The 16,519-nt window shown below is 41.1% G+C and overlaps 1 protein-coding gene across 2 annotated transcripts in view; it reads left to right on the top strand.

Moving 5' to 3' along the window:
* The window catches only part of adamtsl1 (ADAMTS like 1), a 671,866-nt gene that overhangs the window by 628,103 nt on the left and 27,244 nt on the right, over positions 1-16,519 (top strand). For both annotated transcript variants that reach the window (XM_062971884.1, XM_008103489.3), the window contains 2 exons: positions 3,964-4,098; positions 16,163-16,363. In XM_062971884.1, the coding sequence (XP_062827954.1) occupies positions 3,964-4,098; positions 16,163-16,363 (336 nt within the window). The remainder of the gene's footprint in view (positions 1-3,963; positions 4,099-16,162; positions 16,364-16,519) is intronic.

The following is a 16,519-nucleotide window of genomic DNA, read 5'->3' as shown; positions in this document are numbered from 1 at the left end:
GCAAAGCCCCTCTAATGAATCCTCCCAAGAAAACCCTGCAAGAAGGTCGCCATAAGCCAGAGTCAACTTTAAGGCATAACAAGCCATCCTAGTCCCTTATGAGAGGGAGTTTTACAGCCAGGAAACAGCCACCAAAAATACTCTCTCCTACATCCCAAGCCCTTCCCCAAGTACCTTGGTACCGAGAGAAACATTCCTTTTGATAATCTGGACCTAAGCTACATAGAGTCCTATGGATCATAACTGTACACAGAAAGGAACAGTAGTCAGTGAAGCCATTTTGACAAGAGAATGAGATGTTCCATGTAACCAACCCTGGTCAGCAGTTTAGCTGCAGCATTTTGGACCAGCTGACGTTTCAAAACAGTTACTAAAGACATCCCCATGTAGAGTGCATTACAGTAGTTCAAATAACATTTATTATGGTTAAAACATAATACCACTGTCCTTTAGGGCAGTGGTTCTCAACCTGTGGGTCCCCAGATGTTTTGGGCTTCGACTCCCAGAAATCCTAACAGCTGGTAAACTGGCTGGGATTTGTGGGAGTTATAGACCAAAACACCTGGGGATCCACAGGTTGAGAACCACTGATCTAGGTATTTTCTAGATCCTAAAGTGAATCCATGGTAACTTCCTGAGAAAGTGGTTCATTTCAGTAAGGTTCCAGGGTTTCCTGTTTCTATTCATAAGTTCAGGGACCTATCCCTCACAGATACGGGGTCATTTCTTTTGTCAAAAGATGTAAAAGGCGTGGGAAGAAGCTGATGGGTTGGTAACGTTATTTTATCAGACACAAAAGAAGAAGCGGCCCTCCAGATTTGCCAGGCTCCAACTCTTGTTAATTCCAGACAGCATCACAGATTATCAGAGATGACATCTAGAAGATTCTCCATCCCTGAAATCATTACTATCCATGATATAAAAAGAGTAACAAATGGTATTGAAATGTATTGCTACCCCCACATACTCCTAAATGAAAAGTGGGTTTTAAAACTTGCTGAAAACCCCATCCTGATCTCAGCAAACACCAACACCTATGGAAATGTCTGACTTGCAGTCTGAAATCGTGTTCTTCCTGTATTCATTTCCACTGGCTCCAAGTTCTGGAGAGTGTCAGTCACATCTGAGAATTTTACACCAGTTTTTCATGCTGGCAGAAGATGGAGTGAGGCTCTTCTCCAGAGCTAGCGTTCCCAAATGAAGGCAATATCCTCCTGTTCTCTGTCACCCTCATATTGAAGAAGTAAGCCATGTGGTAAATCATAAAGTGACACAGACCAATTTCACACCTCACTGACAGATGCATAAACCTAGCTTGCCTTTATTTTTCAGAACAAATACAGGAACGGGGGCTCAGTTCATCGAAGGGTGAAGTTTACTTTGTCTTGGGTTTCATGATAATAGCAGGCAGTTTGAGTTTAGCGGGGTGATTTGGAAAGCCATTGTCAGATCCTAAGCATGAGTGGAAATGTGTTCCTAGAGCTGATTTATGGCGCTTGCTGATGGATTTTCCTTCCTAAAAACACGTTTGTGCCACTTTTGCTCCCAATTGCTTGAGAGATGAAAGACGAAGGGCTGGGTTGAGCAAAGGCTACTGTAGATTTGCTAATGAAGTGTGCACATTTTGGAAGGCCTAAGTATGTTATTGCTTCCCAAATCACACAAAAGTACCCATGGCAGAACTCATTTTTCAGGGCTTGGTGCTTTGCTTGTGTTTAATCTGTGCTGACTCAAACTTCCAGGGCAAAATATGTACACACACCTTAGTTAAGCCCCCTTCACATTATGTTTCCCTCTCTCTCTTTCTTCCTCTTTCTGTCTGACACTATGTTGAAAAAACAGGCGTTTCTGAGAACCCATTATTCACAAAGACCTGCTTCATATATGCATCTGATGACTTGCATGAACTCATTCCACTGAATATATTCTGACTTGAGTCTGACATGATCAACTAACCAATTGATACACAACTATTGCTTAATGACCAACTAACCAATTGATACACAGCTATTGCTTAATGTGGAAGTCGTCATGGAATGATCAGACATGTGTGAATGGATGCAAATCTAAGTTTTTGTCACGACCCAGGCTACAGAGCACCAATAACCATACGCAGAGGCCAGATTCTATCTAATATCTTTATTAAGGAAATATATAAAGTTAATAAAAGCAAATGTAAAAGTTAGTCCAGAAGCAGACCTTTCAGGAAAGGTCAAAATTAGTCCAAAGAAACAATGTCCAATATGAAATATTAAGGTCCAAAGTTGTAATCCAATAACCGAAACACTCACTTTGCCAGGCAAAGTGAGGGGAGATGACAAGGTCCTTTAGTCCATGAACTTGAGCAAGGCTAGGAATTAACTTGATACTTGAAAACAAGGCTTGAATCGTGGCACAAGGTAACAAGGAACAAGAACAAGATCCGTGGAATTACTTGGTAAAATCCGTGAAACAAGGCAAGGTTTAGTCCTGAAAGGCGAGGCAAGGTCCGTAGGTAAACAAGGCTGGGAAACAGGAGCGAAGGCTTGAAAACAAGAACAAGGCTTGAACAGGAACGAGGCTTGGATCGGAGCGCGCTGTCCAGACACAACTCGCTCCGGAGGCTGACGAATTGACTCCGCAAAGTTACTCCGCGGGTAAAACACCTATATAGAGTCTAACTTTCCCGCCGAGAGCAGTTCTCTGGGAACCAGAAACGAAAGCTAATCTCTGAGACCAGATGTTTGACTCCTTAAAGATTCTCATGGAAAGCAGGCTTAATTGGCTAAATTCTTAGCAATTATTCTAGCACTCCTGCGCGAGGCCGCTTCCAAACCTCTCTGTTGTTTACAAAACTCATGGCGAGAAAACACAGGAGATGTAGCCTCAGTGTTTGTTTGACATACTTCTGGAACATAACCCTCTTGCAGGTGCAAGGTTCCCAGATCTGGCTGGGAAGAATCTGTCTGGGAAGAATCCAGTTCTGACTGGGAAGGTAAAAAACCCAAGTTTTCTTCTTCATCAGGCATCACAATGTCATGAGCAGGACTACAAGGCCCATGGGTCATCACAGTTTTTTGTTTGCTTATTTTGTTCCTTTTGTCATATGATTTTTCTCTTCTTCCTTCTTTTCTTCTCTTTCTTCTGCATTCCTGCTCAAGAACATATTGTCTTACTTGTGAAACTGACTTTCCAGTAGTCTTGTGCTTTTGGGGTAAACCTTGCCCTGTTTCATATCCTGGCTTTTGTTTGGGGCCCCAACCTGTTTTCAAGAGCCTCCCGAAATTGGGGGTGTTCAGATTGGGGGCCCAAAATTCAGACCATTATGTGGAGGCTTCCCACCCACTGCCTCCCTTTCCTGGCATTCTTCTTACCTGCTGCCATTTGCTGTTGCTCCTCTGGAGTAAGGCATTCAGCTGCAGGTGGGCTCCAGGCCTGCCTACACACCTTGCCAGCCACTCCACATGCCCTGCCACACTCTTGGAGAGTGTGTGTGTGGCGGGGCTTGAAAGCAGGCCCAGAGTTCACCATCTGCAGATTCCACTAGCTGCCAAAAATACCCTCCACACTCTCAGAGAGTGTGTGTGTGGTGCGGCCTGCAAGCATGCCTGGAGTTTGCCTGCAGATCCTGCCAGCCGCCAAACACACCTTCCACACTCTCAGAGTGTGTGTGTGTGGTGGGGCTTGCAATCAAGCCCAGAGCTCACCTGCAGCCCAGCTCCAGGCCTGCCTACATGCAGGCAAGGAGGAAATTTCGGCTCAACATGAAAGCAGGCTTTCATGTCGACCAGATTTCCATGTCGGGAGTGAACGTCCTGTTTTGTGCTTCCAGATAAATGGAAGACATGAAAGAAACAGGAAAAATGGTAGGAACGGATTTGACACACATGTCTACTTTCCAGCGTATCTAATAATTCAGAAAATGGTACTAAATAGTATCTGTTATTTCCTTATCATATCTTAGTATTTTCAATGTGTTTCCAGATCCACCACAACTTCCTCCTCGATTGGAAGACATGGCAGCCACTTTGTCTATCACCTGGCCAGGCATACCTTCTGTAATAACATCTCCTTCAGGGACCAGGAAAGTGTTTAGCCCTGGGAGTTCTGTGCTCATAGGTAAGTACATTCGCTTCTGTTATAATCTGGCATGGGCAATAGACTTTTGGGGTAATTTTATGCATTCATATGTCTATTACTCGAATCTAGTTTGAAACACACACAGAGTAACAATTGATTTTAAGTTTGGCTTTGTTATAAGCAGGAAGTCTGGCCAAGGATCTTCCCCCCACTGCACCAAAACACTATGTGATTATTCAAAGATTTTGACACAGAAAGTATTAATTTCTCTTTACGCAGATGAAAAATAATCTGCGTAAAGGACTCATGTTTGCAAGCTTCTAGAGAATTATTGCAAATGGCATCTGTAGATTAATTACCTATCAAAGGGGATGCAAAAATGGTGGAGATAGATGGTGTTGTGTTATTTTTAATGTGCTAAAATATTAATTTGATACCTACTTCCCATTTCGATATGTCCTTCAAGATTATCCATGTTTCTGTGAATACTTTTTTTCCTTGACAATAGTCTCTGCGGATTCTTTTCCCACATATTTTGTCAAATCAGCAGAAATACAAAATTTCTAATGTTCTCAATTTCATAAAAGTTAGGCTGAGTACAGCTATGATTAACTGAATTAAATTGTAGAGGAGCTCTTCAGTATGCTCATTCCATGAGGGGGTGACGTACTTATTTTCACGTGTTTTTAAATACAGACAAGAGGAAGAAGAAGAGAAACCAATATGTTAACCCAGACTCCATTTTCTCCATTTGATATCAAGTGGCCAAAACCGATTAACACAGGCACGGGCAAACATCGGCCTTCCAAGTGTTTTGGACTTCAACTCCCTCAATTCCTAACAGCCTACCAGCTGTTAGAAATTGTGGGAGTTGAAGTCCAAAACACCTGGAGGGCCGAATTTTGCCCGTGCCTAGATTAACAGATGCAGCATGTGCTTGCAGCAAAGAAAGCTCTCCGTCCCTCAGCTAATAGCACAGTTCCTGGATGGAGGGTGCCCTCACAGTAGTGGTAAAGTAGATGTTCCAAATGAAGACTACCAGGACTTTTCCCAGGGCTAAAATTGTTTTCTAAATCCAGTGTGTCCTTGTCCTCTTAAGAATGTGCCTTGTATCAACCTTCCAGAAGGTACGGGCAGGAACTTAAAGGGAGTATATGTGGGGAAATAGTAATGTCATTTTCTCCCATGTGTGACAAAGTCTCAGCTCTCCAGTTTAATCCCTAAGTAATGTGAAAATGCCAGCAGCATCAAGAATATTCACGTATGAGGCTATAAGTGTGTTTGACACTGTTTACATAATAGGGTTTTTATTTTGTTACTAAATTCTACTATACATGATTCAGTTCCAATAGGCCTGCTTAATCATTTCCTTATAGGTGTAAAGCTTTTGCTGCCATAGAATTTATTTATTTATTTACTTCACTTCTATACCACTTTTTCACCCTGAATGGGGAACTCAAAGCTGTTTCCAAGAATATTATGGAAAAATTAAATGCCTCCACAACAATAATAAAATGCAACTATTGACTGAATCATAAAAACGCCATTACATTAACATTAAAACATAGAGTTAAAAACATATTAATTTAAACATTAAAATCACATAATCCATAGAATTGCACTGGTGGATGTAGCGATGCCTAGAGAAACGTTCTCTCTTGGCTTCCAGTGTGATTTCTTATTAGAAACATCCCAGATTATATTCAAAAATCATATTACACAAAGGATCCTTGAATGGATATCTGGAGTTGTACATATCTGGCACCTTGCTAATCAGTTGTAATATCGTAAGTCTTACCATATGATATTGCAAATCATCATTTCAGTCATTGCATAAATCAGTATTCTGCTCCAAACGTAATGACTAACCTACATACAGCCAAAGCCCAGCTCACTATCTAAGTTCCACAGTCCCCACCCCAATTTTCCAGGTTATCAAAAAGTGGTAGGGGGATCAATGATAACACATCCAGCTAGTTTCACTTCTATAGCAGCAGCACCTTACTGCTGATCCCATCACTTTATGAAAATTCAGAAATGATCACTTGGAGGGAGGAGGAGTGCCTGTACGGTTTCCAGGGTGGATGTGGGGAGTAGCACTAGAGGTTGCAGTTTCATGAGACACATGCATCTCTCAGGACAGAATCTTGACTCACATCTCTATATTTCTTTCTTTATATCCACAAAGCTGGGTAACCACTTTTTGCAACTTTTTGCATGTCCTGTAAAAACTACAGGTGTCACATGCACAAACATTATCTTTCCCAAGTGTTTTATTTACAAATGAAATTTTATTCCAAAAAGTAGGAACCCCCTGTGGCACAATGGGTTAAACCCTTGTGCTGGCAGGACTGCTGACCAAAAGGTTTCAGTTCAAATCCGGGGAGCGGGGTGAGCTCCCGTCTGTCAGCTCCACCTTCCCATGCGGGAACATGGGAGAAGCCTCCCACAGGATGTTAAAACATCCGGGTGTCCCCTGGACAATGTCCTTACAGATGACTGAGTTTTTCACACCAAAAGCAACTTGCAGTTTCTCAAGTCGCTCCTGACACACACAAAAAAAATCCAAAAAGTCTTCCAGAACCTCCCTGGGAATTGTTCAGCCTTGTACTACAGAATGCCCTTGTATACAATGGTAATAGTACACCTGCACTTTGAATTGTCAGTTGTTCTAGCTAGGTTGCAGTAACTGCAAGATGAGTTACATCTGGCTGCTTGTATTTTGGATAAACTGTAGTTTCCAAATATTCTTGAAAGTCAATCCTATCCTATAGCACACTTACTTGGCACAACAAAGTAAGGCCAGCGTATTGCTTGTAAAACAGAACCTAAGCTTTAAAAAAAGATACATTACCGCCACTTGGGCAGCAAAGACAAGCCTGAGAACCCAATCCTTTAAGAACAATGCAACTATATCCAGAACAGACAATGCCAGCTCTCAGGTGGTGCCATAGACTCTATTACCCACATCATTGATATGGTTTGTGTGAAATCTGCCTTTGTTCCTTTTGCTTTGACTGGTGCTCAGACTATGACCCAGAATTTCAGTACAAGTTGTTTAAATAATAATAATAAAGCTCCTATTCATAGGAGATATGAAACAATAACAGTAGAGTTGGCCAGTAAAGCGTGCGTTTTATGACCAGAGAAGCACAGTCAACTGTAAAAAAGGAAATCCTGCTGTTCCATATTTATTGTCTTCTCCCCTGGTGACTTCCATATCAGATTTGCTCAGTTCACAAGTCAGAGGAAGGCTTCCTCAACTGCCAGCACTTGCGAGCATAACCTTGGGATCTTGGAAAGCAAGCGTGTGTCTTTCTGTTTTCATACCGTGTTCTCAGTGACTGTGGAGTGAGGCTGCAGGGGCCACTTTCGCTGTTGACTCAGGAGACAGAACAGTTTGAGAAATGTCTTCCTATTATGCAAGTCGCTGGATTTTTTTTTCTCCTAATGCTCATGAAACATTAAGAAACATTTTTCAATTGTTTCCCAGCCTCTTTTTCTTGGCTTGTTTCTTTCTGCACCTCCCCAAAATGAAACAATGATAGGGAAGCCAAGTTTGTAGAGGGCCCCTTCCTCCACAAGCCCTTTGGCAATAGAGGTCGAGTGAGTAGGTTGTGAAAGCAAAGAAAGTCACCTTCCTTTCAGCTTCTGCTAGGCCAAGTGGAAGCAGAAAGAGATGGGCTTCTTTCCCCACAGCCAGCAAAAACCTCTGCCTCAATGGGCTAGAACAAGTGCTGGCCTACTCTTCTTAGGATGCCAGGCTTAACTCCAAGGGGTGCAAGAGAGGAGTAGATGTTGTATGTAATCTCTGGCTGCAGCAATTTAGCTTCTCATTTTCCTCAGCCCCACCATAAAAACAATGTGCCTTTGCACTCAGGACTTAAATTTGGAAGTTGTGTATGTGCATATATGTTCCTTTAAAGGCATAGTGTGTTTCATTACTCTTTGGTAGACTCTCAGCACCCTACAACAAGTCTGAAATCCCGTGTGATGAAGTCCTAAAAAGATCTACCCTGTTTGAATCAATGTTGGATGGGAAATGTTTCTTAATACATATTTGAAACCACTGAACACTAATTACTTGGTTGGGAAGATCTTAGCCTCAACAACTATAGCCTTCCCTTCTTCCCCAGCTCAAACATATGGACATCAGGGCCAAGAAGAGTGGATTTAAAACTCTGCTATCCATAAGGGCGAGCTGATTTTGTTTATAGGGCAGGGCTGTGTTAGAAGAAATAAGCAAGCCACTGTTTTCCTTGATGTGGAGGCCTGATCTCGATCAAGTTTCCCATCCCCTATGTCTTAAATATTGCCCTTAATTTTTTTTTCTCTTCTTCCTATTTTCTGTTTCGCCCTGTGAGACAAACTACAGCCTGCTCTTCTCCTCACCCTCCTTGCATATACCTTAGCAAGTGCCTTTGTTTGCGTCTGACATGCTGTTTCAGTTATATAGCTATGCAACCACCATAGTTACATAGCTACCTACTGTCTCCTGGCTCAAGCTTCCCCAATACAGACAACAGCCAATGTGATTGATGGGGGTTTATTTCCCCACCAATCGGAAAGCTGCAAACTGATGCGCTCATCTTGTGTAAATGATCTCTGGTGTGATGATCAGAAACAGGATCCCTGTTATAATACCCCATCACACTAGAACAGTGATTCTCAACCCTCCTAATGCAGCAAGCCCTTAATACAGTTCCTCATGTTGTGGTGACCCCAACCATTAAAAAAATCATTGCTACTTTATAACTAATTTTGCTACTGTTATGAATCATAATGTAAATATCTGATATGCAGGATGTATTTTCATTCACTGGACCAAATTTGGCACAAATGCCTGATACACCCAAATTTGAATACTGGTTGGGTTGGGTTGGGGGAGATTTATTGATTTTGTCATTTGGGAGTTGTAGTTCCTGGTATTTATAGTTCACCTAAAATCAAAGAGCATTCTAAACTCTACCAATGGTGGAACCGAACCAAACTCGGCACACAAACCTCCTATGACCAACAGAAAATACTGGAAAGTTTGGTGAGTTTTGGAGTTGTAGTTCACCAACATCCAGAGAGCTCAAACAATGATGGATCTGGACCAAACTTGGCACAAACACTCAATATGCTCAAAAATAAATGAGTTTTCTGATGGTCTTTAGCAACCCCTCTGACACCCCCTCATGACCCCCAAGTTGAGAAAGACTGGACTAGAGACTGGTGGCAGGAGTGGGATGGATACATCAGTCTGCTGAATCTGATCAAAAAGTGAATAGATTTCAATTAATTCTAAAAACTGCTATACACTAAGTGAGGATTGGGAAACATTTACAGTTCCTAAATATTCCCAGAAACAGTGAATACATAGAGATCAAGAATCTGAACCAGTCACAAATGCGTAAAATATACATTTGTCCCTGCCTTGGTGACCTCTGGCTGCACTTTTAAAGAGCAAATATGTGTTTAAATGAACACTTGTGCCTTTTAAATAAAGTTTATATATGGAACAGACATATGAATTAACACATGTTAACACAGATTGAATAGACTGATCTGTCAATCCCCACTTAACATTTTGTTCCTGCATGATCACATTTACTACAAACTGTGCATTCCTAATTCATTGGAATAGTAATATTGATCAGTAGATTGATGCTGATTCCCCCTTCCACAGAGTCTTCAATTTTATGCTGATAGTTGATTCCCACTTACATAGATTTTCTATTCTAGATAACAGAAAATAGAGATTAAATACTACTGCTAGTAACCCACATTGGGTGGGATTAATATTAATCCATTGAGCAGAACAAGGAAAGTTTGTTTTCAGCATGTTGCTTGGTATTTTTGTTCTTGTTAAATGTGTGTAAGACATTACTGTCTCCATACTAAGAGTTATTTGCAGGAGACATCACCTGTCAGGGATGATTGACGCTCACCTCGCAGATGCAAATGGAAAATATCTATCACATACTGCCTTCATAGGAACTTGCAAGGTTTTTTCATTACAAAAGGGAAAGAAATTCCCATGTCATTGCATTGTGAGAACAGGTAGTCCTTATTTATTTATTTCCCCTCTTATTGACTATGTGGTATTTTCATCATCTTACACAGTTTTTGGAAGAAATAATAATAAGAGATGGAAATAAAATATGTAGTGACAAGAACAAGAGTTCATATATTTGATAGCAAAGAACTTCGAAGGCAACCAACCAATAAAGAAACAAAGTAAATTAGGGATTCGGTATACTGTAATATCAAATGATTCACCTTTATTTGTAAATCTCATTTGATAATTTGCCGTCACCTCCTTTTCATATTATAGTAAAACTGAGTTAATTGTCTATGTTGCAAACCATGCAACAGTGATGGTTTGCAATCAGCTTGATTACCTTTACAGACTACTAAATGTTCATCTGTAATTATAGTGAATTTGTGAGCATATGTCATGTATGGGAATGGAACGGAAACACCAGAAGTTACTCAGTGCCAGTTAACAGATGTGCAGGTTATACACAGGGCGAGCTGCAGACTCAAGTGCTCTCACCGACTGTGCACAGAGAGGATTGTTTTGAGTTTTTCAGGCTGTATGGCCATATTCCAGTAGCATTCTCTCCTGATGTTTCACCGGCATCTGTGGCAATCATCCTCAGATGTTTGTTCAAGCGTCTGTTGGAAATGAGGCAAGTGGAGTATGTATAGATAGAGATATATAGAGATAGAGATATATATCTGTGCAATGTCCAGAGTGAGAGAAAGAACCCTTGTCTGTTTGAAGCAAGTGTGAATGTTGCAATTATCAAGCTTGCTAATTTGCAACATTTGCTCTTGCTTCAAACAGCCAAGGATTCTTTCTCCCACCCTAGACATTCCACAGATACACACTCCACTTGCCTCACCTCCAGCAGACCTCTAACAAACCTCTGAGGATGCTTGCCACAGATGCAGGTGAACCATAGGAGAGAGAATGCTACTGGAACATAGCCATACAGCCTGAAAAACTCACAACAACCCAGCCATGAAAGCCTTCAACAAGACATGTGCACAGAGACATAAATGTAAATCAAGATTTTCAAATACCTAGGCAACTAGACCTCTCTCCTTAAAAGAGTCTTCAAAGGGAAGATTATGATCAGAAGAAGTACATGAGACAGAAAACTCTCAGCACACTGATGGGATGGACAGCTTCAGAAGGTGTGGGAATCACTCCCTCCCCGTTTTCCACCACCTCAACAACCTTGTATTTTCCCCTCAAGGTGGAAATACAGTTCCTATATCTCAGTGCCTGACTTTGCTTCTATGTTCCTCAGGATGAGCAGGACACATTTCAGAGGGAAAGTGCTACCTTGAAAAGGGTGTTTCTCTCCATTTTCTTCATTACTTACACTGAGTTTTTTTATCTGCGTGGCATGGTCTGGGCCATTACAGTTAATGTTTGATGTAGCATGATGAATGGCACTGCCACTGGGAGGCTACTTGCTGATGGAACAATGGGAGGTGGGGAAGGGGAGTTCCATCCAAGAGAAGCACCTTGTCTTTCTTCCTACTTGCACAGCACCAATAGGATAGGAAACAGAGCTGGAAAAGAATTTCCATGATTTATAGGAGTTGTAGGTACTTGGATGTATAGTTCACCTGCAATCTAAAAGCACTCTAAACTCCACCAACAATAGACCAGGAACTAACTTGGCAAACAGATCCCTCATGAACAACAAAAATACTGGAGGTGGCTCAGCGTGTTAAAGCGCTGAGCTGCTAAACTTGCAGACCGAAAGGTCCCAGGTTCAAATCCGGGGAGTGGAGTGAGCGCCTGCTGTTAGCTCCAGCTTCTGCCAACCTAGCAGTTCGAAAACATGCCAATGTGAGTAGATCAATAGGTACAGCTCCAGCGGGAAAGTAATGGTGTTCCATGCAGTCATGCCGGCCACATGACCTTGGAGGTGTCTATGGACAATGCCGGCTCTTCGGCTTAGAAATGGAGATGAGCACCAACCCCCAGAGTCGGACACAACTGGACTTAATGTCAGGGGAAACCTTTACCTTTACCTATAGGAGTTATAGTTCACCTACATCCAGAGAGCACTGTGAACCCAAACACTGATGGATCTGGACCAAACTTGGGACGCATACCTGATATGCCAAAATTTGATTACTGGAGGGGTTTGGGGAAATTGACCTTCCTTTCTGGGTGTTGTAGTTCACCCACAACCAGGGAGACTGTGACCTCCACCAATGATGAACCTGGTCCAAACTTGGCACACAGAACCCCCATGACCAACTCAACCTACTGGAGGTGTTTGAGAGGACTGACTCACCATAGTGGGAGTTGTAGTTTACCCTACAGCCAAAGAGCACACTAAACCTCATCAATGATGCATCCAGAGCAAACCTGCCCGACATAACAAACTTTAAGTACTTATGAAGTTTCTTGGGGCTAGCCTGGCATGATGTCAGTTGTAGTTCACCCACAACCTTATGCAGTTTGACTTTTTCAAATAACCTGGGCAATGCCGGGTACCCAAGTTAGTTCTTTCATAATTTAGTTTGTGGTGGATGTATCTCACTAACATCAGTTTTAAGCCTGATTCAACAACTAAAAGCTGAGCCTGAAGCCAGAAAAAATCTTCTGTATTTATATATGAGGTGATTCATCAAAACATTTTGGATTACCCCAAGTGCATAATTAGTTTCTGTTTCTTCGTTGCAAACTCCTGGGTAATAAATGGCTTAAATGTTCAGATGCACTAATCTTGCATGTGTACAATCATCCTATATGAAAGTGTTGCTGTAGAATAAATTGATTGTAATCACCCCTAATGCAAACATGTTTTCATTGACCTTTTATATATAATATAAATCTGACTGAGAATACAATATAAATATAAACCGCAGCTTGAGAAGATGTCATAAGTAATCTTCCTTGGGGCATACTCAATAAAATAATCTTGTCCATATGTTGGTATGTATACAAGAAAATTTCGACAGATGGAAATGGCGGGGGAGGGTGAATTCACTATATGGTGATATATCATTATCATTTACTATCATTAAAACTTTGTACTATGAACTTACCTTTCTGTTACTAAAATGTGCAAGGTGATATGAAAGCAGAGCCATCTGTTGTTCCCGTGTATATAATAACAGAGAGGAAAATGCTTTGATCTCTCAAACTCTATCCTCCCTGTACATGTGCCACATCGATGCCTTCAGAGCAAAAGTAATTAAACTTAAATTCAGTAATGTGCCAAAATGATTTGGGAGTCTTGGTTTAATATTGTTTTATAATCTTGTATATTTTGAGTGCATGTATAGTTGGCCCTGCATCACTTTTGCAGAGTTGATTGTTTGTGGATTTGATTAATATGCTCTCTTTAGTAATCTTTGGGTCCTACAGTGTGACTCTTTTGGTCAACTTCCTCATAGGATTGTGTTGGAGAATCTAGAGATTCCCAAAGAGACGTATTCTTGGGTAATTTGAAGTTTTACCACTCTTGCAGGGGTCTTGCATTCCCAACTGAAACTAATGTGTTTTGATTAGTTTGCTTTATAATGTATTGCATTTTTGTGTGTTGTATATGAATCATTTGTTTTGCGATTGTATTGTATAGTTTTATATTGTATTATTTCTTCCTTACCTCTTTTTGTACATATGCATACACATACGTACATTTTAGCTTGTATGCCTTTGGCAGGATCCTCTGGTTTTTTGGTTGCTTTCCTTGGACAGTGCCGTGTACATTGATGGTGCTCTATAAATATACAAAGAAGGAGAAGTTGTTGTCATTGTAGTCGTTTGGTAGGAAAACAACTGCTTTAGAGGTGAATTTATACATCCATTACTCTTCTAGTGCAACCTGCTGTTTCATTCATTTTCAGCAGTGTATTCTAATGTTTGAGAATGTGTTCTTGGCCATGTTCATTCATGTTTAACCCTAATGCAGTGGTTCTCAACCTGGGGTCCCTAGATGTTTTTGGCCTACAACTCCCAGAAATCCCAGCCAGTTTACCAGCTGTTAGGATTTCTGGGAGTTGAAGGCCAAAACCATTTGGGGACCCCAGGTTGAGGACCACTGCCCTATTGAAAGCAAATACAGACATATACTTGATTCAGCAGCCTTCCCTGAATGTGCCGTTATGTCCAATCCAATGATTGTTTCCCTACTGCTCACATCTTTTTAATTCAGTTGCTAATTCCAAATAAAAAAGGCTCATTGAATTAATGGAACTCAAAACATTGTGACTTACCATCTTCCCATTGGTTCAATTGTCTTTTCTGCTTAGAACCTATTGAATTTAGATCTAAAATTCCTCTTCTCCCTTTTGTTGGAGACAACTTAATAGAGATCTGAGGATTTTCCTTTATTTTAAAATGAATATTGTCAAGTGGGCTGCTGTAAGTTTTCCGAGCTGTATGGCCATGTTCCAGAAGCATTCTCTCCTGACATTTCACCCACATCTATGGCAGGCATCCTCTGAGGTTATGAGGTCTGTTGGAAACTAGGCCAGTGGGGTTTATATATCTGTGAAATGTCCAGGGTGGGAGAAATAACTCTTATCTGCTTGAAGCAAGCGTCAAAAACAATCAGGACCAGCTAACACCTCCCAACAAAGGATTTCCCCCATGCAGGAAGTAGCCAGACTTTGAAGCAGCAAGGATATTTAGTGCTAATCAAGGTGGCCAATTGCAACAGTCACACTTGCCTCAAACAGACAAGAGTTATTTTTCCCACCCTGGACATTCTACAGATATATAAACCCCACTTGCCTAGTTTCCTACAGACCTCACAACCTCTGAGGATGCCTGCCAGAGATGTGGTTGAAATGTCAGGAGAGAATGCTTCTGGAACATGGCCATACAGCCTGGAAAACTCAACCCAGTGATTCCGACCATGAAAGCCTTTGACAACACAATACTGTGTTCCCTCACTTATCGCTGGGGTTAGGTTCCAGGACCACCCGCAATAAATGAAAATCCGTGAAGTAGGGACACTATATTTGATTTTAATATTTATACATTATTTTAGTAGTTATACACTATTTTAAGTCTTTATCAACCAATCGTGTGTTACTAAATCTCCTCTTTCTCCTCCCGTTGCCGCTTGGGCTCCTTTTCTCTCCCTTTGGCTTCTCCTTCCTCCCTTCCTTAGGCTGTAAATTGTAAACTTTTATTATTTATAATAGTCTTTTAGAGTTTATTGAAAAACCATGAAACAGTGAATCTGCAAAAAGTGAACTGCGAAGTAGTGAGGGAACACTGTATTGTCAAGCATTGTGAATAGAATATGATAAATCATATATATCCAGAAGTGAGCATGGCACACCATTAAAATCACTGCACTGATTGCTAGTTAGTTTCTGGGCAAAGTACAAAGTGTTGGTGATCACCCTTAAAGCTTTTCATGATTTGTGCCTCATAGTTTACCTGCAGGATTATCTTCTCCCATACAATCCGCCCTTTACAGTGCGGGCCATTGACTTCAACCAGCCAGGGTTATACTGACAACTGTCATCCAGGCCCCACCTACACTGCCATATCATGCAGTTCCCTAATACAGTTTAACTGCACTGCAATGCATTACTATATATGGCAGTGTAGATGAGGCCACAGAGGATTTTCTCACTGACTAGCCCTAGACTGTGGAATGACCTGCTGGAAGATATTCAACAGCTAAAGAGGCTATCAGAATTTTTTAAAGAATCTCTCTTCCAACACTTCCACCTAGTCAATTTTAAACAATGTCTTTAACTTGACATTTTATAGGTATGGCTTTAATGTGTGTTTTAATCTTATATCTATGTGTTTTGAATGGTTTTATGTTTTTTATCTATTGTACTGTATTTTTATGTTTTATCCTGCTTCATGCCTTGAGGAGAGGTTGGTGAGATATAGCATGCATTGATACTATATTGTCATAAATCTTTATGTTAGTAACAAGTATATGATTTTAATCCCCAAACTATTTGAAACCCTGGTCATTCGTTTCTCTACTCCTCCCATGAGCTTAAAGATCCCAGGACCTCTAAGGCCTCAGCCAGCTTCACCGTATTTCCATGTTGGTAAGTAGTTACCCAATTTGTTGAGATTTGATATATTTCTTTGTTTTTTAAGGCTGCCCAGTCAACGGCCATCCGACTCCTAACATCACCTGGTTTTATGCTGGTCAGCCCATCACTGCACCTCATCGTGTGCTGGCCTCTGGTCAGATTCTTCAGATACTGAATATCAGCAGTGAGGATCAAGGAGAAATCAGTTGCATGGCTCAGAATGAGGCAGGATTGTTTGTACAAAAAACATATCTGGAGATCCAAGGTAAATCTAAGTTTTGTTGTCGCTCCTTTGCGTTTGAATTGGAATACTGGTGTAGATGATACTTTTCTTATACACATCTTCTCCACCATTACATCAGTACATGTGCAATTGGCCTTCCACATTTGCAGGTTACACTTTTGCAAATTTGATTAGTCA

The sequence above is a fragment of the Anolis carolinensis genome, chromosome 2 (genome assembly GCF_035594765.1).
Source record: "Anolis carolinensis isolate JA03-04 chromosome 2, rAnoCar3.1.pri, whole genome shotgun sequence".
NCBI lineage: Eukaryota > Metazoa > Chordata > Lepidosauria > Squamata > Dactyloidae > Anolis > Anolis carolinensis.
This window is presented reverse-complemented; position numbering and strand designations above follow the sequence as displayed.